This window comes from Tetrao urogallus (genome assembly GCF_951394365.1).
Source record: "Tetrao urogallus genome assembly, chromosome: 1".
Taxonomy (NCBI): domain Eukaryota; kingdom Metazoa; phylum Chordata; class Aves; order Galliformes; family Phasianidae; genus Tetrao; species Tetrao urogallus.
The window spans coordinates 7,452,710-7,477,976 of NC_136813.1; the positions used below are offsets into that span (position 1 = coordinate 7,452,710).

The 25,267-nt window shown below is 43.9% G+C and overlaps 1 protein-coding gene across 1 annotated transcript in view; it reads right to left on the reverse strand.

Moving 5' to 3' along the window:
• Nucleotides 1-25,267, reverse strand: part of ME3 (malic enzyme 3) — a gene marked incomplete at both ends in the record, with an annotated part of 113,929 nt that overhangs the window by 28,138 nt on the left and 60,524 nt on the right. The window contains 4 exons of the mRNA XM_079549739.1: nt 2,125-2,286; nt 7,161-7,236; nt 20,858-21,007; nt 21,966-22,099. Coding sequence (XP_079405865.1) covers nt 2,125-2,286; nt 7,161-7,236; nt 20,858-21,007; nt 21,966-22,099 — 522 coding nt within the window. The remainder of the gene's footprint in view (nt 1-2,124; nt 2,287-7,160; nt 7,237-20,857; nt 21,008-21,965; nt 22,100-25,267) is intronic.

Here is a 25,267-nt window from a genome sequence, read left to right on the forward strand (position 1 = left end):
ATCATGGGGCAGTGGCAGGACATAGGTGGGCCAACATCTCAGTGAGTCACTTGCAAAACAACCCAACTTCCCTTCTGATTTCAGGAACTGAATCATTACTACGAGAAGGAGACAAGCCTTGCTTGCTTGGCTAGGTCCTTGCAGACCTATTGTCCTGCAGCCATATGGCCCCAAATATTGGCAGGTGGGCTAAAATTAGATCTGCTTTTACAGCCACAGATGTTTCCTTAGAAGGAAAGATGAGAGAGGTACTTAACTCTTTGGGGTCACGAACCAGAGAGACCCATTTGCATTGTTTTCTGATCGTTCTTTTAGGACTATGGGACTGTTCATGGAGTACAGCATTCCTTCAATAGCAAGCTGAGAAAGGCCAAGCTCTGAAAAGACCGATTTGCTGGCAGTCTACAAAGTATTATGGACTGTCAGAAAGATGAGCTGGGAACTGTTGCTAAAAACATAATATGTCTGATGTACTTTCTCTGTTCTACCTGAGGTGCCCCAGGCTTGCTATATAGCAGTAGGCAGAAAAGAACAGGATGAATTCTGACAGAAGGTGGCTATTTCTATACTGATAAATGAGTTTACCTGTGGGACAGGATGTTACTAGAGTGTAGTTAGGGTTGGGTTGGGCTGGGTTTATAAGAAAGATGTGAAATAATTCAATTACTTTTATTGCAAGTGAATACATTGATTATACTGCTGGAAAGCAGTAACTTCTATATTTTAATCTCAGCTGTGAAAACTGCTTCCACAGAGAATATTTAGGACATACAAACTAAACTTGATCTTAGACAGAATAAAAGTGCCCAAGAGAGTGATTCAGGTGGTGCCTTTCTCTGACACCAGCTGACTTCTGGAGATGCCTCAGAAATCAGTGGTGTCATTTAGAATTTTAGTGTCCCTCAGTAGATGCTAAGATTGAAACAGATTGACATGTATGGTCAGAAGCTTCCCATGGGTAAGGAATAAGGAAGCACTTACACCCACGTGCCTCTGGAGGGGAGCTCAGAGTGTGCAGCACTTGGTGGAGTGCAAAGCAGGAGGGAGCAGGATGAGGAAGAAGAGATGAAAGAATCAAGCTGAAATGCACTCCTTTATGGAGTGGGATTGCCAGAAAGTGAGAAGGGTCCGAACTCAGAACTCAGAAGGTCCAAACACAGAGATTCCAATTTTCAGGAATGTGGATCGGGCTGAGATGGGTTACATCCTAAGTTCTACCAGTCTGCGATAGATCACTATGCCAGAGGGATAAAACAGCCCTGAGACTGAGATCAAAAAGCTAATTGTCAGTCTCAACTTACATGTCATGTGTGGTCATCTGCCATCTTTCTGTTCAAATTCCAGCAAGCACTTCTGAAAATATCAGGCACTCATGCTAGCATCATGGTAGCATCTGTCTTCATAACAAGCTTAAAGCTTTTACACCCCAGATTTCTATTTCTCTCAAGAAACACGTGTTTGGTTTCCTCAGGGTCAGTGAGGCACGAGTACAATTTACATCAGTGAACAAAGCCTGGCCATCACATATAATGAGAGCATACTCCTTTTAAAAAAGTTATCCTCACTGATGTCCATCCTGGCATTGCTAAAATGTTGCACTTTCTGAGCCAGAGTCAGAAGGCAAAAAATCTGCAAACGGATGCAGTCCTCCTGTCTGGCTATCACGTGTAGCCAAGTGTGCACACTGACAAAACACTGCAATTAATCATTCCCAAACCACCCAGCAGGGATTCCCTGTTTTCTGGAATACCATCATCTCTGTGCAGATGTGGGTATCTGTTTTCTCACAATTACCCCAAGAAGAATAAATCTAGATCTTCCTGTCTGAAGTCTTTTAACTCACACGACCATGCTGAAAGGTGGAGCTGATCCTTCAGCTCCAAATGGCAATGCTCTTCTCTCTAGGGGACCATGAGGCTGTTCATGTTCATTTCAGTTTCCAATAAAAGCAAAAGTTTCATGAGCATCACACAGCAATGCAACCTGGTCACTTCCCTGCAGTGCTGGTCTAGCCATCATCTCATCGTGGATGTCTCTGGCTTTGCTTCCACATTTAGGGAACTAGCCTCAGCTGAGCATTAATCTCAATTCCTTCTCCCCCCAGCAGGTTTATGAAGGTCTTACCTCATTGTCTGTGCCAACATCCAGCAGGACAGGGAGACACTGCTGAGGGTGAACTCCTCCACAAGCGGTGTACAAAGCCAGCTTCCCCACCGGGATACCCATACCATAACTTCCTAGATCTCCCAAACCGAGAATCCTCTCTCCGTCTGTCACCACGATAGCCTAGGAGGACCAAAAGACACTGCTGAATGGAGTTGTCAAGGCTCAAACAACAAAGCCAGCACCATGATTTTCACATCAGTGCCATTTTGCAGTTGTATTGTGCAATGGATATTTGTTCCTTCTACATAACACCACATTATATATATGACAAAAGGTAATGGTCTATAGGATGAGAAGTAATGGTCTTCAGTTGTGCCTGGGGAGGTCTAGATTGGTTAGCAGGAAACATTTCTTATCAGAAGGAGTGGTGAGGCACTGACCCAGGCTGCCCAGGGAAATAATAGAGTCACCATCCCTGGAGGTGCTCGAGAACTGTGGAGATGTGGCACTGAGGAACATTGTTAGTAGGCATGGTAAGGGTGGGCTGGGGTTGAACTGATGGTCTTAGAGGCGTGTTCCAACCTTCATGATTCTATGGTTCTTTCTTAGCTGTTAGTGATACAGGGCTGTTCATTTTGGGATGGGGATAATGTGGCTATGGGTAACTGCTCTCAGTGTGGGAGAGCAGCAGCTCTGCTTGCCAGCACTTCAGCTCTCACATAGCAGAAGCAAACAGGCATGGCTCTTCATGCGCCCCTGTCTGCACAACCAGCAGCTGCACAGAAGAGATCTGGCTTTGACTTTCCTTTTTGCCTCAAAAAAGAGCTCTGCACAAAAGTGCTTGTGCTTATGAAATGCCTCTGTGAAGTAACAAGTTCATGCCTGCCCACTCTTGAAGAGTTGCAGTGGAGTAGCCAGCACAAGAAAACGAATGCAAAACTCATTACATCTGGGTCTCTTTGCTACACCAAACTACAAGACAGAAGCCATCAGCATGGGCAAGCAGCATAGGCTGAGGAGATCCCATACATTACATATTTAACACCAGATATTTTTGCCACCCAGCTGGGATTGCCATTTAACTCTTCATGCAGCCGATTTCTTGCATTTCAGCAATAGTGCAATGTGCTCCCTCTCAAGAATCTCTGTTCCCTAACTTCCTGTTTTTCTCATTACTGTATCACTTCTTTGTGACAAGAAAGAGATAAAATAATAAAGATAAAAATAAAAGCATGCTTACTAAGGTCCAAATTAGAAGCCCAAAGCTGACCTATTCAACCTGCCCTGTACAGCATTGGGGCCTTAGGAAGTAAAGGACCAAGCAGGTTTCACCAAGCTTTATAAATTTTAGGCTAATTACTCTATTTGTCGGTTTTGTCCCCGGGCTCTGGCACTTCAGTGGGCAGTTCAGAAACACAGCCAGAACGGGATGACACTGCAGTGCAGTTCCATAGAGGAGAAAAACTGCAAATACCCCAACAGACTTCCACCACTGTCCCAGCACTTGAAAGTGCTCTCATCAAACTGACTGTGGGCAGCTCAAGCCTAGCTTGGATTTCAAAGGAGAAGACTGCAAAGAAGTTTTTAATTGAAGATCTGCAAAGTTAATGTTAAACTGAAGACACATGCGTGTGCTGTATTAAGAAATAGAAAAATGGGGCATTAGCTGCTACCTCAACAGATGGACTTCATTTTTTGGGTGGGGATAATACAGATGTGTGGCTTTAATGCTGGGACAGCAAAGCATTTCCTTGTGTAGGAATGGAAAAAACCTTTTGCTGCACTTTTCTATTTCAGGAAGATGCACACTGATTTCTTTCAGTGTCCTTGCCCTGCATATTTCAGATGATTAAAGGGAGAAGCCATGGAAGGACTTAAAGTTGTGCACAATGAACAATCACACTCTTATTCAACGTAAACTATGTGCACCTCCCAAGGCTATTTTCTCCCCCAACCTAAGCCAAGGTTTGTAACAGACCAGAATTACACTACATTGCGTAGTTCAGGAATAAGCCTGAGGATAAACTAAAAATACACAGGAAACATCCATTCTGCTTTTTACATCTATTTTGCCCTTCAGCAAGAAAAGCCACTCAGTTACAGGGTGGTAATGTGCATGACAAATTCCAGGGTTGCAATGCACACAGGAATAGTGACAACCTCTATGTAATAAGGATTATTTTGAAATCCTAAATGCAGAATGCTTGTTGTCTTGTTGCCAGTCCATTGTTAATATGACTTAGAATTCTTAAAAGTAATTGAAAATTCAGTGAAAAGACCATTAAAACTAGAATGACTAAAAAACCTGCTGGGCCAGAGGCTGAACAAGCCCTGCCACGGGAAATTCATGATCATAACAACGATTTGGACATTTACCCCATTTCTGGGACATTTTCCTATTTGTTTTTCCTTCTGAGTCAATGTGAAGTGTTAGTGATGGGAAAGACTCTTTTTGGGTGGGCTCCATCTGTTTCTGGGTGTGCGTTCACTCCTTCACCACACCCTGGATGCAGTTGGGACCAGAGGGCTGTACTGGGAATAGGGAAAGCAGCAAACACATGCACTGCTACAGGTTCATCCAGAAGCTGATGCAAATTACATTGAAGATTGTGAAAATTCTGACTATGCAGAAAAGCCTAAGAACGTCTCCCCTGCACTTATATGCTTGTGAAACAGAGAATATTTCTTCTGCGTTAGATGTGCTGCACCAAAAATCTCCAAAGTAACACTGAAAAATACAGGAGAACAGAAAATACAGCACAGAACAGTTTCAGTGCTGCTTGTATCACCCAGGGGAAACCAGCTTCACATTTATTTGAGGATCTTTGAATTTAAAAAAAAAACCTAAACAAACTATAAGTAAGCTTTAGTGGATACCTGATACACAAGTATACTAAAGTAACGTTTTAATTGCTTACATCCATCAGATCAAAACTCCACAAAGACTCAACAAAGAGGACAGTAACCTCTGACTGAGCAGGGCAGATCCCTCTAACCAAACCACAGGTTTAACAGTGAGAACAATGAGGAACTTGCTTTCTACTTCCAGCTGTGCTACACGTCTTCCTGTTAACTCTGGTCGTGTCTTTGGCTAAAAGCAGTGTTGAGTGCACTTCCCAGGGGAAGCACAGGAAGGAAGGGAGGAAGGAAGGAAGGAAGGAAAGGAGGAAGGGAGAAAGGGAGGGAGGGAGGGAGAAAGGGAGGGAGGAAGGTCAAGTAGCTTGCAAGCTTGCAAGCTGCACACCTGTCTGGAAAAGGGAAGTTTCTGTATTATGCTCAGTTTCAAGTTAAAAGACAATTAAGATCATCTAGTCCAACCATCAAAGTTGGTTTCAGCCCATAGCTGTTGCAACACCTTACCACAACACTATCCTGTACATTCTCTGTGTTCCTCTTGCTCCAATTGGACCATTGTGCAGAAAAGAGTATAAGGTTAAAGAAACAGAGAAAATTAACAAAGGGCTGCCCATATTTTACCCAGTGCTTCCTCATGAACAGATTCATTAGCAATCCTGGACGAGACACAAAAATCCCACGCTCCTGCATGAATGTGCTCTCAAATGACTTCTTGCTTATTCTGCCTCTGGCACTTAGGTTCCTTCAGAGCAGCCCAGCTTCAGCAGGAGAGCTGGAGGTGGTACATACACTTCAGAGCTTGGCTGAGGCTTTGCTAAACTCAGCAGAGCGCTCTTCCAGCCCTGACAGAGGACCCAGTCACACAATTTAACATTTCCCATTGCCACAGTAAATGCTGTTGCCTTAGAGTTCTAAGGCAGCACGAAGTATGAAGTGGAATAGCACCTCCAGATGTTTCTTCACAGAAAGGGGCTTAGTGTTGTCAGTGTTCGGTGTGGTCTGAGCCTGTTCAAGCAAACGGGTCCCACCAGGGACTTAGGTGCAGTTCAGGTACTTCCCTACTTATCTCAAAATCTGAGGTGTGCAGATGCCTACCAGGTCAGGCGTGGCAAAGTGTGTGTTCAAACATATAAGGAACCCTGCAGTCCAAAACTGATGCTGGTAACTGCCTTCATACTCTGACAAATTCAGAAAGCAGAGTGTCTGAATCTCCTTCATGGACCACTGCTCTTCCTATGGTCTGTTTTGGGTGCCAGAGAAGGATATTTCAACAAGAGTCTGATCTCTCCATGCTGGTTTCCCCATCTGCAAAAACATACCTACTGGCCAGAATGAGTTCTGCTCACAATCCTGATTAGAAACAAATGGAAATATTGATGTTTTTGGACAGAATCTGGACAAAATATCTAGTTTACATTTGTTCATTGTGGTTGCAAAGACAAGGAATAGGATTACCTTTTCTAGAAGCATTTTAAATCCCCCCCCCCCCCTAAAAAAAAAAGGAACATGTTTGCAAGCTTTTCACAGCTTCCCAATCTCTATTCCTGAAAGAAACTGCTGACTGATAGGGAACGGAACCTCTGTTAATAGGGAAATTCTCAGGCATGTATACTTTCAAATTGATGGAAGAAGGTGATTGACATGACCTGCCTTAAATGTTGACTGTATTTTATGCCAGGGACTTGCCCAGCCCCGAGCCTTACTGAAAAATGCTTCAAAAGATTACTTTCTGGGTGGGGTGCCTGTAATTTCTTCAGCTTCTGGATATCAAATGTTACTTGCAAAGTTGGCAATGCTGCATGGTGCATGACTCACTGGGATAGGGAAGGAGTCCTGCAAGCAGCTCAGTTACAGAGATATCCTGAAGAGTTTTGGTACATCTAACAAGTTGTGAATGAGACACGGCATACTTCGACACTCAAATGCTACATCTTCACTAACACCCTTCTGTATGAATTTATTATCATGCAGGCTCTTTTTATAGACCAATAATAAATAAAGATGTTCTTGACTACACACACACATGACAGATTACCTCAGGTTCAACACAAGCCTGGAAACTTTCTGAGACTGGGAATACTTCTTAATTGTCTTTTAAAATAGGCAATTATGTAATTATTCCAAAGAGTGCCATTCAACATCCCATTTTACATACAACTGCATTTAATTTCCCAGCCCAAAGAAGACATGACACATACCTTAATGTTTTCCTCAGGCCAAGAGTTTAGCATTGTTGCAATATGGCCCTTGTCATGGATGGTGATAAACAACCCCCTAGGAAAGAAAAAGATTTGTATTAAAATTAGTTACTCCAAGAAAAAAAAAACCACAACACAAAACAACAAACAGGTGAAACTCAAAAATTCAAAGAAATGAGGTACTGAGCACAACAACAGGGTATTCACTTGCATGGAAATGAGCCCTCAAGGGATTACTAGTATCAAGTTCCATCCTCATTCCAAAAACCTAAGGCTCAAGATTGTTAAAGCAGGTTCACTCAACAGCCACTGGTGTTGCAGATTTCAGCCTTGTGGAATGTCTTTGTTTTGGGGAGTAAACTTTGCCTTAATCCATGAGAGCTTTCTTGTTAAAATAGTTTTGGTCACTGCAAAGGAGGCTGACAGTTTTACCTGAAGCCTTGTTACGCGTTCTTCGATGAAGAGCTTGCTGGCAGTTCAAGAGGTGAAAAGTGTGATCCTTCTCATCCAGCTACCAATGTTAACAATTTGGAATCATAGAATATCCCAAGTTGGAAGGGACACATGAGCATCACTGAGTCCAATTCCTGCCAGACAACAATCTTGATGGCAAATGCAGAGCTAGATATTTTGGGTCCCCTTTCTAGTCAGTGGAACCCTAAAAACATGTAAACTCTTCAGGAGTTTGATCACCTGACCAATATGAGAGATGGATCCAGGATGGAGCTGAATTGTTTTCCAGAAATGCTTGTATCAACAGGCTGCATCAGGAGGCCAAACAATGTCTTTTGGTATTAACAGCTCTGCTGTAAACAACTACAGTTAGATTTAGCCTAAAGCAAAGGGCACCTCTCTGGGTCTGGGGTTCTCATCAACCCGTGCCACACGATGCCAGGTGATGTCAGAGAAGTCTGTTTTGCTCCCAGCAGCAGTATCCCCTTTGCCCTATGTCTCAAGGGACTGTAAACATGGCAAGGAAAGCTTGGCTTGTTCTGCTCATCTAGCCTGAGCTTGTACGTAGCTCTGGCCTTAAGGCTACATCTGCCAATACCTTTAAAAAGGGATCATATTTAAGAAGTGGAAATTCTGGCTGTCTAAAACATGGGCTTGATAAGCATATACAGCTTCACTCTGTAACTCACTGCTGTTCCTCAGCTGTCACTGTAAAATCAGTGGTCACGATGAATCCATGTAATGTGGACACACTGGTCAGTATTTGCCATGGTGATCACCTGGACAAGTCACTTAGCCTTACACTGCCTTGTTTTTCCTGAATATCTAACACTGATTTTTGACACTTGTATTCAACAAATGCAAAACAAAAGAAAAACATCCAAAATTACGAGAAACAAAACAGGAAGGTAAATGTTTGGATCTCAGTATGAAGTATGTGCACTGGCAATTGCGTACCTCACTGCACTAAGACTAAACACATCTCCACATAAAGTTCACCACTGTCTAAATTAAAATGTCTTCATTTTAATAAAATTGGAACTGGAAGACAGCATTCTAGAAACATATTTTTAGACTTGTGGTTTATTTTTCTCCTCTTTGAAGTTATTACCGAAAACAATATTCACATTGACTGATCTCTGTGCAGATATTCTGAGATTTTCTAATGCTCCTTTTTAGCATCTCTAACCCCAGAGCAGCAGTCTCCTCCATATGTCTCGGGGCAAATTGCTTATGCTGCTCATAGTACCCTCAAATTAGCACAAATCAGGGGCTCTAACTTGATGACTCCTCTTGGCAGGCTGAAGCACACATTTTCTTTGCCTTGTTATCTGCTCACAAAAGCAAGACTTGTACTACTGATTGGCATTGCATGTGGAACAATGGAGAAATACATTATTGCTGCTTACATGTCCCTCCTATTGCTCAGCCCTTGAAAGTTCAGATCAGGTCACAGTTTGGGGTTGGTGAAATATTAGCTAGAAAAAGTCATATTTTTAAAGGAGACTGGAAACAACTTCCATTGTATATCCACGAGTGATGAATAAACAAAAGTAATTGGGCTGCTCTCCCTGGCAAAGACTTATCTCATACAACTCTTTTGGGAGGGCAGATTTCTTCCCACAGTTTGCTGTGGGAATCCTAATGAAGAGGAGGATCACTTTGAAGAGAAGAAAAATGGAAGTGCTGACTTCAACACTGATCAAGATGCGATCACACAAAAAGATCAGAAATGCAAAAAAAAGAAAAAAAAAATAAACGAATGGTTCATTTATTCAGTGTAATTCTTTAAAATGGTGCCCAGTGAGCTAATCAGATGCACATGGCCTATCTCAAAAGCATTATTCACAGATGTTAATCTTCATAAGAGGGGGTGCTGTACTGCTGCCATCCACATTTAGAAAGGAGTTACCAACCAAGTCTTGAAAGCACTAATTAGTAACATCATTGCAGATACTCCAAGTTAAGACATGCTTGTAAAAAGAATGGCATTGTTTCAATGCAGCATATTCCATAATTAATAAAGACACCTATTCATTCATTGTGTAGTTGTGTGCCTAATAAATTCAAATCCCATTGGTGCTGAAGGGTGTCCACCAGCTATTTAATCTTAGAAAAACACTCACTGCTTGCAGTAGAACCTGAAACCCAACTGCCTACCCACCACCAGTCCTGCTGCTGCAGCATATGAAATGCAGAGGGCAGTGGGATGGTCTTCAGTCTCTCCAGATATGGGAGAAGAGAGTCTGGATCTTCTGAAATCCATTCACTGCTCTCAAAGCATTGCTTGGGAGTTGAGTTGTGCCCTCAGTGCTATCACCATGGCATGTTCTGCCTGAGGAAGGCCTGGCTTGGCGACAGTAGTGGGGCTGGTGTCTGAGAACCAGGCAGGGAGAGGCATCCCTCTCAGAATTTGCATTCCCTTTCTCAACAATATGGTTAAGCAGGACCTTCCGTGATGAATTCCACGGATCCTTTTCTGGAAACAAAACGTCCATGGCACAGACTGACTCTGCATTCAGGCTATGACAGTGCACCATGTTTTTAGTTCCAGCTGCTTTTCCCTGCAGTCATAGGCAGGGAGCAGTTCGGATGAAAAACTGCTCAATATTTTCCTCCAAACTAAATTGGATAGCTTAATTTAGACTAAGAATTAATGGGAAAGGGAAACCTCCAGGAGCAAAAAGGGCCATGCATGTGGGTAAGATGATGTCTCTTGTTGACACAGCCACATGAGAACTGGGCACATACTGAATCAGGCCTCTTATTCCCTCAGCACTGAATCAGAAAGCCAAGAGCCCAGTTTCAATAAAACACAAAAGTTTCCAATGCCTCGAGGCACTCAGCTGGACCTGAACCTGGTCCAGGCACTCTGGACTCCATGAGGTGTTCAGGCATTCAGAAGGTGTCAGACTTCAGCCAAAAAGTTAAAAAGTAAGTGATTTGCCGCACTTAGGAGTCCCAGGTCAGTCCCCATGGTCCCCATGAAGGTCGTGCTCTCCCAGCTGGCAGCAGTGATTACCTGCAGAGATGAACTGGCCAACTTTACCCATTGAAATAAGATGCTTAAAATTGGCTGAGGGTAAATCTTTCATAACATCTCTTCTACAAGCCAGGCAGAAGGGAAAAATGAGCTTTGCAAATTGAACTCAGCAAAAGGCTTGCTGTTGACACAACGGGAAAGATTAGCAGCCAAGTTTCTTTCAAGGGCAGACAGCTTGTAGGGAGAGGTAAAAGCTTATTTATACTTTGAAGGACAGCAGGTAGAGCTCTGAATACTGAGAAAAACAGGCCAGCAGTAAATAAGAAACATCCAAGTGGCAGAAAAATCAATTAACTTGATCTTTTTCTGAGGAAAAGATGCAGGCTAAGCATTCTGAAAAAAGAATGCAACGTAAGCAACAAATTCTGCTTTTATCACCAGGCCTTCTCCATCTCTCTTGGGATGGCATTTGATAAATTGCTTCAGTGAACATAAAGACAGCGAGGCTGCTTTACGTGATCACACTTGGGACTCAATAAAAACAGCCTGATTAAAATAAAATGCTAAAAATATAAGTGGTTTCAATCAGGTTCCTTAAGATGGACACCGCGTGAGGCGCACGCACAGCCTAGTTTTCTGACCCAGAAAAATCACCTGCCATTCACCTGCATGTCACCTGTACAGCAACCCACCATTCTGCATGCATTTAGCTGCTCTACATCTCCTTTAGTTACGGTGGACTCATAGAATCACAAACAAATGTCAGATCTCTGCTAACACTGCACGACACCACTGCTGGACAGCAGTGTAGAAGTTGTGAGAAATCCACAGCGAGATACCACATGTTGTAAAGGGCTTTGGTTTGGAAGAGACCTTTGAGGATCATCTAAAGCTCATCCTTGACAGGCACGATCCCTTGAATTTGGTTGCATTATGCCCCAACCCCAGATGACTGCTAGGTATTTTGGGTGCCCACTACTGCAGCGGGGACAGACAGGAGGCAGGGAGCAGTTGATGGCCTTGGCTTTTATTGCATGCCAACCACAGAAAATTGCCCCTGTTTTGCCAGAAGAACACATCAGAAGACCCATTCTGTGGATTCAAGGCCTGCCTGTGCTAAAGATGTGGTAAAAATGTGTTCTATTAAAGCCCTACATTTGGATATATTTATTTACACTTTCAAGACAAAATTGACAGCTTGAGCAACGTGAGCTTCTAGAGATACTTCCACCACCTGCACCCTACTGCTGGTTTTTTGGCTCAGTTCACTGTCAGAACAGAAGAGCCTTCAGGAATAACAAACTTTGCTCAGCTCTTTTAGGGAGCTTGAGATTATGCCTGCCTGTGGGCTATAGGGTTTGGAGAAACCATGTGCTAGCATGCACTGTTCTGTCTAAATACAATTAACTGTGCAATTAATCATCACATTGGACAAAATCTATGTGGTGATTCATCAGTTATTCTTACAGATTTGCTTATAGTAAAAGCCAGAAACTTTTTGTTTTAAGATAATTTTCTTTGCAAATTATAGGACATTGAACAGCACAACGAGCTTCTGATGAAAATGTAAAAGAAACAAAGCACAATCAACTATTAATGTAATCTACATAGAGATTTATAAGGCAAAATCCCATAATTTTAAGTAGATTTAATTTAGAATAATCATAATCTGTGAGGTTTCGTCAGTGTTACAAATATTCCTAAAGTCATCATCAGGCAGGAAAACCAAAATTCAGAGTGGGAGCCAGAAGATGCAGGTTCCAAGGTACAGTAGTGAAAGAAACACTGCCCATAACAGCCCTCTAAACCCACAAAGGGAAACCTCCATGATCCCAAGGGATGGCAAGCAATTTAACCTGTAGAAAACTGCCAAGTATCAGGTCTCAAAGATGTTTGTTCCAATGCCACTTATGGAAATTGCTGTTGATATAAAGGAAAAAGATAACGGGGTTTGTGTCCCCACTTCTCTGGGGAGGGGAACACAACCCTTCCTCTGACAATTATTCCAACAGCTTGCCACAGAGATAGCAGCCAGATACAACGTGTGTTGCTTCACACCTCATTCCTGCTGAGCCCTCGCTAGCCCAGCCCTAGCAAAGAGGAAGAAAAAGTTTCCTATAGGGGGAAAAAAAATGAAAAAGAGGATGGATACAGGGGTCTGAGGGTCAAAAATGTATTGATTGGGAAAGAAAAGGAAAGAATCCTTGAAAAACTGGTGAGGGAAGGGGAGAAACACGAGCTGGTGTAAGTGGCTACAGTAGAGCATAGGTGGATATGGAGAAGGGATGAAGGGGCTGTGGAAAGGAACAGAAGGTGCTGCACATAGGAGGTGTAAGGGCATAGCGGACAGAGGTTGAGAGGAATCCTAAATTCATTGGTTTTGCTTGGAAACAGCCTGGAGAATAAATAGTTCTCTCACTCCATGGAACTCTGATGGAGAAAGATCAGGAAAGAAACAACCGGTAGTGGCCACTGTGCAGCAGTATGAGAATGCAGAAGGTTGGCACGTAGTCCTATTCATAATCCAGGGCTGAGGAGGTGAACAGGCACAGACTGCTTCTGGTTTATCTCAAACTGCTCATTCCTTCTGGATTCTCAGAACAAAAGGGTTTAAGCAGAGGATTGTCATGTCATAGTGTAACTCAGAATTAAGTCCTGTTTGTATTTCAAAACTTCAAGAGAATAATTATTTCCATGCCATTTTCAAAAGCAATGGTATTTGAGACAAGCTCTGAGGAGGTCTGTGTAAGGATTCAGCCCCTGGAGCCGAGGCTGGGTGGGCTAACCAGGAGAAAGAGGGAGATGCTAGGATGGTCTTAACTACTTTGCCATGCATGTGTAAATTTACAGACATGGGTAAAGACCAGGATTTGAGGTGAGAGAGAAGATCCCACCATGCAGGGATCCTAGCCACCAGCAACGTGGGCATGTCTCAAACACAGTATCCTTCACTCCATTTAAGTTCATCGTGCTCAAGTGGACCCAGCTGAAGAACAGCTTCAAATATAGGAAAACCTGACTCAGCCCTGACCTTTTTCTGCCTTTTTGTAGGCTGAGTTCTAAAGTAGCTTGTGTGTTGGATCCAGGCAGTACGTTAGTAATTGAAAGAGTACTGGGTTGCAAAGAACCATGTTGAGATGAGTAGTAAGTGCTGTTGCCCAGAAATGTTCACCAAGGAGTTCTTATCTGTTTTAACTGCTAAACACATAATATAATGTATTCTGTTTTACTTTATAGTCCAGAGGTTAAGGTGGGAACAAAACTCCCTGGGAAGCTAAATTAAATCCTACTCTCATAACATTTCCTTCCTGTGCTGTGAAAATTCTTCCAAGACCCACATTTTGGCTGTTAGAGTACACTGCAGGGAACCCCAAGATTGAACACAAAGTGAGGACAAAGTCTGACAAAGAAAAAAGGAATTATTTTGACAATATCACATCAATCAGCTTTCAGATAAAGTTAAATGTAACCTAGCGCGTTCTGTCTTAATGAATACAGAACCCATCAGCAGCTTTTACAGTAAGTCTTCCACAGCCACAGACTGTGAGTCGCCTGCTGTCAGAACGTGTGTTTTCACACAGGATTTTCTCTTTGCTGTAAGCAGAAAGGCAGTTCTAAAAGCACAGAAAACAAAACAACAACCAAGAAGGGTAAGAATGACAGCATCAAAGCACAGAACCCCACACTCTCTGCAGACCCGTTGAGGAAGTCCTTGGCAGATGCAGAACTGCTCTTGATTTCTCTTTCAGACGTGGATGCCCTGCTGCGAGGGGATGAGGGTGCTACCTCTGGCATGGCCATGATACAGCAGAATGCCAGATGTCTTACAGCTGCTTTGTGGTATTGCATAAAATAAAATCTCAATAAAAAATTGTCAGAAAAATGTATCATTTTTATACATAAATACTCCATAAACTAATGAGGTGAAGAAGTGTTTCTCCTCACTTTATGGGAGGCTTCTCCATAGCCCAGTAAGCATTGCTGTCTGTGGTTTTCATGCTGGCTGGTGTTATTTCCCTTCCAGTTTACATCCTGGTATTCATTATTCTAAATAATTCTTCTCCCTCCTCCCTGTCTGGGGCATTTTTTGTTTAAGGTGCGGTTGTTCCTTGTGGCAGCCACACAGATTTATGCCAGATTAAAGTGAACATATCCTCTTGAATTTCCTTCTCCAAGTCACCCTCTTCTTCTGGCCAGCTCCACCTTTCCCTCTGAGCTTCTCCAGCTAAATCAGGGAATTTCAACAAACTCAAACCATCTCTGACAGTAGAGGTATCTCGGTAGGCTGTGCTGCCCTCAGCAGCCCTGGGCTCCCTCTCTGCCAGCTGGCTTCTCCTTACCTCCTCTAGCCATGCTCTTCTTGCTTCACGCTTTGGTCCCATACTTAGGAGTGCCTCTCAGCTGCAAGCTCTTGCAGCCTCTCAGGGCTCCCTACACGCTGTCCCCATGACCCCTTTCACAGATCCCTTTCTTAAACCTAATACAAGCCCAGGATCCTCACAGTGATGTTACACACACAGGGATTATAAAACAGCTTCTACACTGCTTTCAGCAGCTCCTGGCAGAAGGCTGAACCTTGCTGCTGGCAAGAAGAGATGTTATGATACTTGATGTCTTTGCAGGAATTAGAGATCACCTAAAAGGATTTCAAAGCACAAGCTTCCAGACAATTCAAAACCCAGTCTTCTCACTTGCTTTTGGTCTTCACTGGTTTACAAAAGAGAGAATGCAGACAATTCAGTGACCAGTGGCAAGTCTATGAGATTTACCCTGTGTGTTCTAACTTCCACATTTCACAGAAGCATAGAACGGTTTGGGTTGGAAGGGACCTTTAAGCCCATCCAGTTGCAACCCCTGCCATGGGCTGGTTGCCCCCCAGCAGCTCAGGCTGCCCAGGGCCCATCCAACCTGGCCTTGAGCACCTCCAGGGATGGGGCACCACAGCTCTCTGGGCAGCAGTGCCAGGGCCTCTCCTCTGCTCTCAGTGAAAAAACATCCTTCTGAAATATGTCTAGAAATGGAAGGTAACTTTCTTTCCTGTCACCCTGATTGCACAACACACACAAAAAAAAGAAAGAAAAATAAGCCCTGAGCAGAGCCAGATCTGTTGACAAGACAGTTCTGCAGACTGACTGATGTTTCACTTGCTCATTTTTCATCAGGACAAAGATCATTATTCTGTCAGGCTTAATTTTAGCACCATCTGCATCCTGTTAGCTTTCATTCTCTGGGTTCCACTTCATCTCAACACGTCTTGCATTGTTCTGCAATCAGTCTTTGAGGATATTCAAATCTCCAAAAGGAGAATGAACCTAAGCAAGTTTTGTCTGTGCCCATGGCCTTCCTCTGGTGGCGATGCACCAACATCTTCCAGTCCTGCTCAGGATGCCAAAAGCTTTTGCAGAGCAGCTGACAACCATATATTTTCAAATACCAGAATGCTCAGGAAGTATCCAGTATCTTGAGAGGCTATGGGTTTATGCCAGTATAATAAGCTGTTCCTCACTATTAGGTTATTGTTATGCCCAGAGAGGCTGCGGATTTCCCATCCCTGGAGGTATTCAAGACCAGGTTGAATGGGGCCCTGAGTAACCTGGTCTAGTATCAGATCTGAAAGTTGGTGGCCCTGCCTGTGGCAGGGGGGTTGGAACTTGATGATCTTTGGGGTCTCTTCCAACCCAAGCCATTCTAGGATTCCAGGACTCTAGGATTAGACAAAAACTAAAACTCTGATTCCATGCTCTAAGTTCCCTTCTCTGCTTTCTCTTTGTGAAAAACTATGGAGTTTTGGACAATATTTCTTATCTCTTTTCAGAGATATTGTCATGATTAAAAAAAGATCCTCCAAGCTGAAAAAATATCTTTTTGACTGCAATGCATATGTTCAGATCTGTGCTGCATAAGGGCACCCACAGCATTCACTGTGCACATTTTACATTGGAAAAGAATGAAAAAGCAGAAGAGGAAAAGATCATGGTATGACTATGCACTTTCTTCATTCTAAAGTCACAAACCATGGTCTTAAAGCTTTCAGTCTGGTAGAAGCCTTTCCTAGGACAACATGACTGTGTTAAGGGGATCAACTAACTGGAACTCCTCCTCCTCTTCCTTCTTTAGTGTCTCAGAAGGTTGCCGGCTCTGCTCCATTACACTTCATTCCCTCCCCCTACCAAATTTTTGATGAGGACAAAGGAACCTCAGGCTTTGAAAAGCAAACACTTCCAAGGCCCATGTTCCTTAGTACTTAACGTAGCATCTCCATTCCATCCAGCTACAGAAGGGCATCACAGATGCTGAACATTAGCAAAACTGCCCTCCATGAGCCTTCAGCAGCTTGTTCCATCTTCTGCACATCCCTTTTTCCCTTTCCAGCACAACTCTTGAGAGAATAACCAGGGATGGATGTGTGGCATTGCTTCCTTCAGGTCCTGTGACAGGCTGGCACGTTGGTGACCGGCACGCTGTGTGGGGGCCTTGACAGTGGCCTTCACAATGTGAATGCATCTGCATCCCCTCACAGTCTTTCCAGAACTTGCAGACACAAATGTGACTGAAGATTTTCCTAATACAGCTGCAAGCCCAAGACCCTGCAACACCAGCTTATAATTATAGAATGGCTTGGGTTGAAAGGGACTTCAAAGATCACATAGTTTCAATCCCCTGCCATGGGCAGGGTTGCCAGCCACTAAATCAGGCACCATCTCAGGCTGCACAGAGCCCCATCCAACCTGGCCTTGAACACTTCCAAGGAAGGGGTAGCCACAGCTTCTTTTTTCTACTGCTAAACAGGGCAAATCTGTGTTTTCAGATTATTGGCTCAATGGCTTTTCAAAAGAAAGGAAGAGCAAGTGCCAGATGCCATGTGGAGCAGGTGATCTGCTGATACCTGCACAGGATGCTGAGTGCTGGTGTGGGAGGAGAGCTCCAAACACCAGCCCCATACATGCACAGGTGAAAAAGCTGGTACACAGAGATCAGGAAAGGTAAAAGAGGCACTGAGTTATGACAGCAATCTGCAGTAAACAAAACCTGCAGCTGTGCCAACACTGATAAACACATTCTGATGAGAGAAGCCCTGCTAGACCTTGTAGGAATAACTTGAGATGCTCTTGTACAAGATTTGCCTTGTAAGCAAGTTACTTATGCTTTAATGTTACCACGTTCAGCCTTGAAATATAAAGTCAAGCACTAATGGGACTAACAGAGATCTCAACACAGGGAAGAAGCTTATTGCATTCACGGGTCACTAATTTCTGCTGCTGAGGCTGCAAACGGACTGCATAATATTCTGCAGACTTCCCTCCCCCCTATAAGTTTGCTATATACAAGTCATGCTGGTGCACCATGGGATATTTTAAGCTGAGATATCTCACATCTCCAGATCAAGAACATTAAATGTGATGGTTTGGATGAAAAGGTAATTGCTGCAGCAAACATTCCAAATTTCCAAAGAGTTGAGCTGGGAGGTTTAGTGAGATTTTGAATCACTGAAGAGGTGATCCAAAACCAACAAGACAAGGTTCCCAGCAGGACACAGAGCAAGAAGAAATGCACAATTATAAAGCTGCATAAATCTGGTGGAGTAATCGTAGCAAAGAAAGGATTCATAACGTGTGCTTCAGGAGATACAGAGCCAAAGGGGAGGTGACCTGGGCAGGGCAGCAACAGTCCCAAGCAGGAAAGCTACCAGGCTGAACACTGTTCCAGTTTCTGCTGCAAAAAGGTCATCATAGAGAGGATTGCATCTGCAGACATCATTCAAGTCAGACATTATGGGAAAAATACTGTCTACTTATGAGTATGAGAGTTAAATACTGGCATGGTTTATGTAGAAATGTTTTATTGCAGATTTAAAATAAAGTGTAATCAGCTAATGAACAGGATTATGATGAGGCTTCCTGTGGCAGCAGAGCAAAACTGAGCAGCTTGGAAATTCTCCCCAGCTCTAGCTGTAAGAGGGTATATTTAGATTAGATATAAGGCAAAAGTCTACTGTGAGGGTGGTGAGGCACTGGATCAGGTTGCCCAAAGGTGTGGTTGATGCCCCATTCCCGGAGACTTTGAAAGCAAGGCTGGATCAGGTCCTGGGCAACCTGATTGAGCTGTGGTGTCCCTATTCATTGCAGGAGAGTTGGACGAGATGGTCTTCAGAGGTCCCTTCCAACTCTAAGGATTCTATGATTCTATCTTGAGCACTTCCTAAAACAACTGTGAGATACATCAGGATGTAAGGTTTATGTGGCGATCATTTTGTTTTAAAAACCTTCTGATGCAAATAAGATTGGGTGAGAAGAATTGCCTTCACTGGCAATCAGTGCAGCGTAGGGGAACTAACATACGAAGAACTAGAAACTCAAACTTCTCTGAATAATTCCTGAGCTCCCCAAATCTGCAGGTCCCAATGATTTGAGCAAGAGGTGTTGGCATGCTACCCCGAGCTAAGCTTCTGGCAGGCAAGCTCCTGATGTCCATAATGTACTCCAGGAGAAAAGATATTTGCTGTAAGACAATAAGACACAGCTACAAAATAAGCACGCACAAATGCTTCTCGTTTTAATCTCATCCCTTTGCACGATATAATAGCTCTTCGCTTTTTGGAACCAAACCTCTAGTTTGCTAAAAAAAATGTTTGATTAAAACCAAACCTGACGCTAGGCTGAAATTCACTAACAGTAGGAACTCCTTGCCATAGGAAATTCAGTGTGCTAAGGGTGTGATAGTCTGCCTTTTACTGCAGAAGACACGGCTGCAATCCAGAGCAGCTCAAAGCCCAAATTCAGCAGTAAAACTCTCAAACTGTGAGAACAGATGTTCTTACCGCACTGGTGAAATAATGTGGGTTGAAAACATGATAAAAAAAAGTGAGTTGGAGAAAGGGGAATTCTCCAATAGCAATGAATGCAGAAGGAGTTGAGCATACAAAGACTTTCTTCAGGATAACAGCATGGCTTGGATGGAAAAGAAGCATAGAATCATAGAATCAGAGAATGGCCTGGATTGGAAGGGACCTCAAGGATCATGAATCTCATGAAACATGCAGGGCCACCAACCTCCACATTTAATACCAGACCAGGCTGCCCAGGGCCCCATCCAACCTGGCCTTGAACACCTCCAGGGATGGGGCATCCACAGCCTCTCTGTGCAGCTGTTCCAGCACCTCACCACTCTCCGAGTAAAGAACTTCCCCTGACATCCAACCTAAATCTTCCCTTCCTCGACTTAAAAAAATTTCCCCTTGTCCTGCAGTTATCAACCCTTTCAAAGAGTTGATTCCCCTCCTATTTGTAGGCTCCCTTTAGGTACTGAAAGGCTGCAATGAGGTCACCCTGCAGCCTTCTTTTCTTCAGGCTGAACAAGCCCAGTTCCCTCAGCCTGTCCTCACAGGGGAGGTGCTCCAGTCCCCTGATCATCTTTGTGGCTCTCCTCTGGACCCTCTCCAACAGCTCTCTGTCTTTCTTGTACTGGGGGCTCCAAAAGCCCATCTATCCCATTACTTTCAGCTGAAATCACAGTTAAATCCCATGCTTGTGAAATACTTTTAAAATAGTATTGCTCCATTCCTTTACTATGTATATTTCCACATCTCAAGCAAAAGTGTTTATCTGCCACCTGGTACATTTCAAAAACAAAAGGAAAAAAAAGAGTTTGCAAAGAAAACTGAAACTTCCTGCTGAATTTTCAGGATAGATAAAATATATTTTAAAATGCTAATGAGAGGCTTATCTAAACAATAATCGTTAAGAGCAATTATGCAGAGAAGGCCCTTCAACGCCGTGCACAGCGTTTAATGTTGCATCAATTACTCAGGAACTGTTTGGAGCAGCGAGGAGGGCACTGATGCAGAGCAGAATCTCCTTTGAAAACGATTTTTGTGGGGTGGCTTGTGGGAAGCGCACAGAGAAAATAAAAATCAGCACAGTGTATCCCAAATGCAGCAATTACTCAAAAGCCAGCACTGCAGAAGGAGCTCTGTGCTCCCAAGACTGCAGCAGGGGAAGGGGTGCAACCATAAATTCAGAGGCATTTGGAGCTGAACTACAGACTGTGCAGTACTGTTGGAGAACAAAACCACTCTGTTCACTGTTTATAAGAAGGCAGAGCTATTCTCAACTCCCCAGCTCATCATCAAGCATATACATGAAGCTGCTTGATAGCCCATCTTTTGATTAGGAATGAAGTTTGAGATGTTTCGGGCCACCCACATCAAGCACAAAAGCAATATTCACATGAAAGAAGGGGCAAGAATGGTCTTTTCACTCACCGTGGTCTCCTAAAAGCCAGCCCATACTGCTGACACGCCAGGCCAACCGTTGGGGTGTAAACGATGGGCATGAACCTCTCGATGTCGGAGGTCAGCACTCGGTAAAACAGCTTCTCATTCCTGTCTTGTAATGTCATAAGAACAATATACCTTGAAAGTAAAATAAAACAGATACATATCAGCACTTATGGATGTTGGCAGTTTCATTAAGAGAAACAGTTGGCTCCCTCTGCACGTACTCAGTTCTGCAAAGCTCCAACCCTCCTAAGTGCTACAGCATGAACAGCACTACATCATCCTATGATTCTGTGATCATGAACAGACTCTTCAAGCAGAATTTCCCAGAAGGCCTGACCAGCTCTACTGACAGCTTATGGGGTCAACAGAGCTGGAAATCAGACCTACGCATACCAGCAGAATTTTTCTGCATTAGAAAACATGCAATGAAAACATGCATTGTTCATCAAAACCTACCTCGCAATCTGTATGGCTGTATGTACCCATACCCAAATGTAAGCGTGTGCATTTCAGAGCAACATCTTACTGAAAGTATTTCTGCAAAACCTCTCTCCGTTATCCCACTCCCTCAGTCTCAAAACACACGATGATAGCTAAATCCAGCATTCCAAAAAGAACTAACACAAATACATCAATGCTGTCAATACACATAATTACTTCTGGTTTTGTTATTTTAGACGTTGCTTTTGTTTTTCCTTTTTTTTTTCTTTCCCTACCATTTGGTTGGTTCTTTCTGCTCTTCCTTCCATCATTTTAGAGAATATCCTAATGAGCATGCAGATGGGTGCATAAAACATGAGAGCTCTGGGTTGCCTTTTTGTTGGGCACTTAAACACAAAGGAGAGCGATCCACCAGGTTAATGGCACAGCTGTCCAGCAATATGCTAGTAGAAGAAAGAAATAATAGCAGTGCTGTTTTGGGACAGGAATGGCATGCAACTGACAGCAGATAGGCAGGAATAAACATTAAACACTACTGATGGTTGGAGAAAGAGTGACTCTGAAGGAAACCCTTCAAGTCTTCCAATGGACTTTTAAGAACCATGACTTAAAGGGGAAGGAAGGAGGAAATGAGATGTTTTTGACATACTTGTCTAGATCATTCGTTTTGTTCTCGTAGTTTTTCATGACACGGAGAACCTGAACATCTTGGCTCAAGAAGCAGGGAGGCAGGAGGCCATGAATTCCCAGCTGCAGCCTCTCTTTAAGTGTGAAAGCCATTCCCTGGGAAGACAAAAAGGGAAGGCAGGATCAGTCAGCAAATACACCCTGGCAGATGCACCCCAATTAGAAAAGCTGAAGGATCTGCAGAATGTGTCCTTGCACTGTCAAAATGCCCAGTCCCAGACAGTGATTCCCCTCTATGATGGCAGACAGCACCATACCGGTGCAGGTATGCCTCCCAGGAGTGTTCACTCCTCAGAAACACCACAGCTCCTGAACCACCAGAGCTGCAGTCTCCAGGGAGACTCATTGTGTCTTCCTAGTGCTTAAAAGGAGCTTATAAACAGGAGGGAAATCAACTTTTTACATGGGCAGATAGTGACAGACAAGGAGGAATTGCTTCAAAGCAAAAGAGGAGGTTTAGGTTAGATATTAGGAGGAAATTCTTTACTCAGAGGAGAGTGAGGCCCTGGCACAGCTGCCCAGAGAGCTGTGGTGCCTCATCCCTGGAGGTGCTCAAGGCCAGGTTGGATGGGCCCTGGGCAGCCTGAGCTGGTGGGGGGGCAACCAGCCCACGGCAGGGGTTGGAACTGAGTGGGCTTTAGGGTCTTTCCAACCCAAAACATTCCATACCTACTCGTTTCAATGACCTGGAAACTCCGCTACTGCAGTTTATCTTTTATAAATATCATGCTTAGATTTAGACACTGAATACTCTTACCAAACTCATCTGCTTCACATAGTTTCTGTGTTTCCATCAGCCATGCATTTCCATGTCACAACACCTATTAGTGGCATATGAGGAGCATGGGGGACAGACCTGGTGTATAGGATGACTTCTCAGTGCCAAATCATTATCCACTGGCTCACTTTTTGAAGGCGCACGCAGGGTTGCCATACATCCTATAAGGATGCTCATCCTGCCCACAGCTGAAGATCAAACTCTAGATTGCATGGGAAATCCCTGCTTTTAAGGGACAATTTGACCTTTCGTAAGCAGGAGCCTGAGTGTATCCCACTCCTACATGTGTGTTCAGAGGAGCAGCAGCATCCTACAGTGGGCTCAGTCCGCTGAGCAGCAGTGGCAAATGCATTCTGCAGTCTGGGAAGAAGATTATAAAAGCTCTTAGTCTTTAATTAATAGGATTTCTGCTATTCTTATACCAAATTAGACAGCAGGATAGAAGGAAACATTTTCAGAAGTCTGAAGAGCTTTAATCCTAATGAAAACTTCACTCATAACTAGCCAACCGAGTTGTATCTTGATGAAGAGCTGGCAGTAAATTATTCAAAATCAGTAATTATTGGTACGTCTACTCAAGCAAACAGAGAAATGCTTGAAAAAAATCCTAATGAGCAGCTTTATGAGTAAATAGCTGTTAAACTGCTGTTTTCCTCAGGGCTCTGGTGTTAATCTACGGCAAGTAGCTGTTATTAGTGCTGCACAAGGCAATCCGAGGATATATCTGGATAAAGTTGTTTCTGGCAGCCTTCCATCGCCTCTTGTTGCTTGTTCCTGTCCCCGTGCCACCCCAACGCGTGTGCCAGCACAAGCTTTTGTGGGGTCGCATGGTTAATGAGGGAGAGGAAGGAGTGGGATTAAAAATAACCAGGTCATTGAGCTGTGAGCAGCACCCCGGGCTGACACACACAGTCAGTCGTGGGAATGGCTGCTGTGAGAGCCGTGCACTTGTCCACGGCATGGCTGCTGCTGAGAACGTGTGCCAGGCCATCAGCAGGGACACAGCAACCTGGCAGAGGCCACACGTGATGGAGGGAAGGGCCAGAACCGATTCTCCAATTTGCCAGATCCACGGTTTGTACGTAGTGTGACACTGCTCCTATTGCTAAGTGGTGTGGTAGCACGAGTTAAGAAAAGTTCTTATGGATTTCATAAAATCATAAACTAGAATCATAGAATCATTATGGCAGGAAAAGACCACTAAGATCACCCAGTCCAGCCATTCACCTACCACCAGCATTGCCCACGTGCATCAAGACCACATCTGCCCTTTCCTTAAACGCCCCCAGGTATGGTGACTCCTCCACCCCCCTGGCAGCCTGTCCAGTGCCTCATCACTCTTTATGAGAAGAATTTTTCCTGATATCCAACCTGAACCTCCCTTGGTGCAACTTGAGGCCATTCTCTCTCATCCTAGCGCTGTTACCTGGGAGAACAGGACAACCCCACCTCCCCTTCAGGGAGCGATGAGGTCTCCCCTGATCCTCCTCCAGACCAAACAATCCCAGCTCCCTCAGCCACTCGCCATGAAACTTGTGCTCCCGATCCCTCACAGCTCCATTGCCCTTCTCTGAACACACTCCCGGGCATTAACGACTTTCTTGTAGTGAGGGACCCAAAACTGAAGACAGCACTCGAGGTGCAGCCTCCCCAGGGCCAAGTACAGGGGGGAAAGGACATTCAGCCTCTGGGACATCCAAGAAGAAATGTTCCTTATGCCACAAGCCTTTTCTTAATTCTTCTGCTCTGTATCAGGCCAGAACCAAGCACTTCCCAGATCTTTGATGCAGGACCATGACAAGAGGAATTGTTCCCATTGGCTGAGTAGCAGTCAGCAGATGTGCAGGCAGCGCTCAGGATTTCCCTGCCAAACCCAGGGCAGCTCCACGAGCCCTGTGCTGGTAGATGGATGTTGCACCAGGACGTGGCTGGTTTTGCTGCAGTGTGACATTTCTGAAGCAGATTTCCTTCCTGGACCTGAGAAGCCTTTCTCCTAAAGAGTTTCCCAGCAGATCTGGTATGTTCCCACAAGATAAAGCTTAAGTTTTTATGAGTCATCTTTTTTTTTTTCAATTTAAAGAAAAACATTCTCATCAGAAAATTTGCATTCATTTCTATTCTCCGGACCAGAGATTGCTGAAATACCAGACCAAGATCAACACTGGACATCAGCTCTAAGGCACTGCTTGGCTTTGAGCTGACACTACTGTACAGCAGCAGGGAAAACACAGCTACTGTGAATGTCAAAGCTTATCTGCAGTGAATAGGAAAAAAAGAAGATAATCACAATTTTAAACCATTTGCTTCCTGCAACCTTTGAACCTGAAGGGTAGATAAGGAATATTTAGATAAGGAAGGACAGAAATATTTGGCACTAATACTCCATTTGCTTGCCCAAAGAATCACATCACAGCAGACCTGGCCACAGCCTGACTCTTCCAAGGGAGAAAGGGATAGAAAAGGCAGAAACACAGCATCCTAGATAT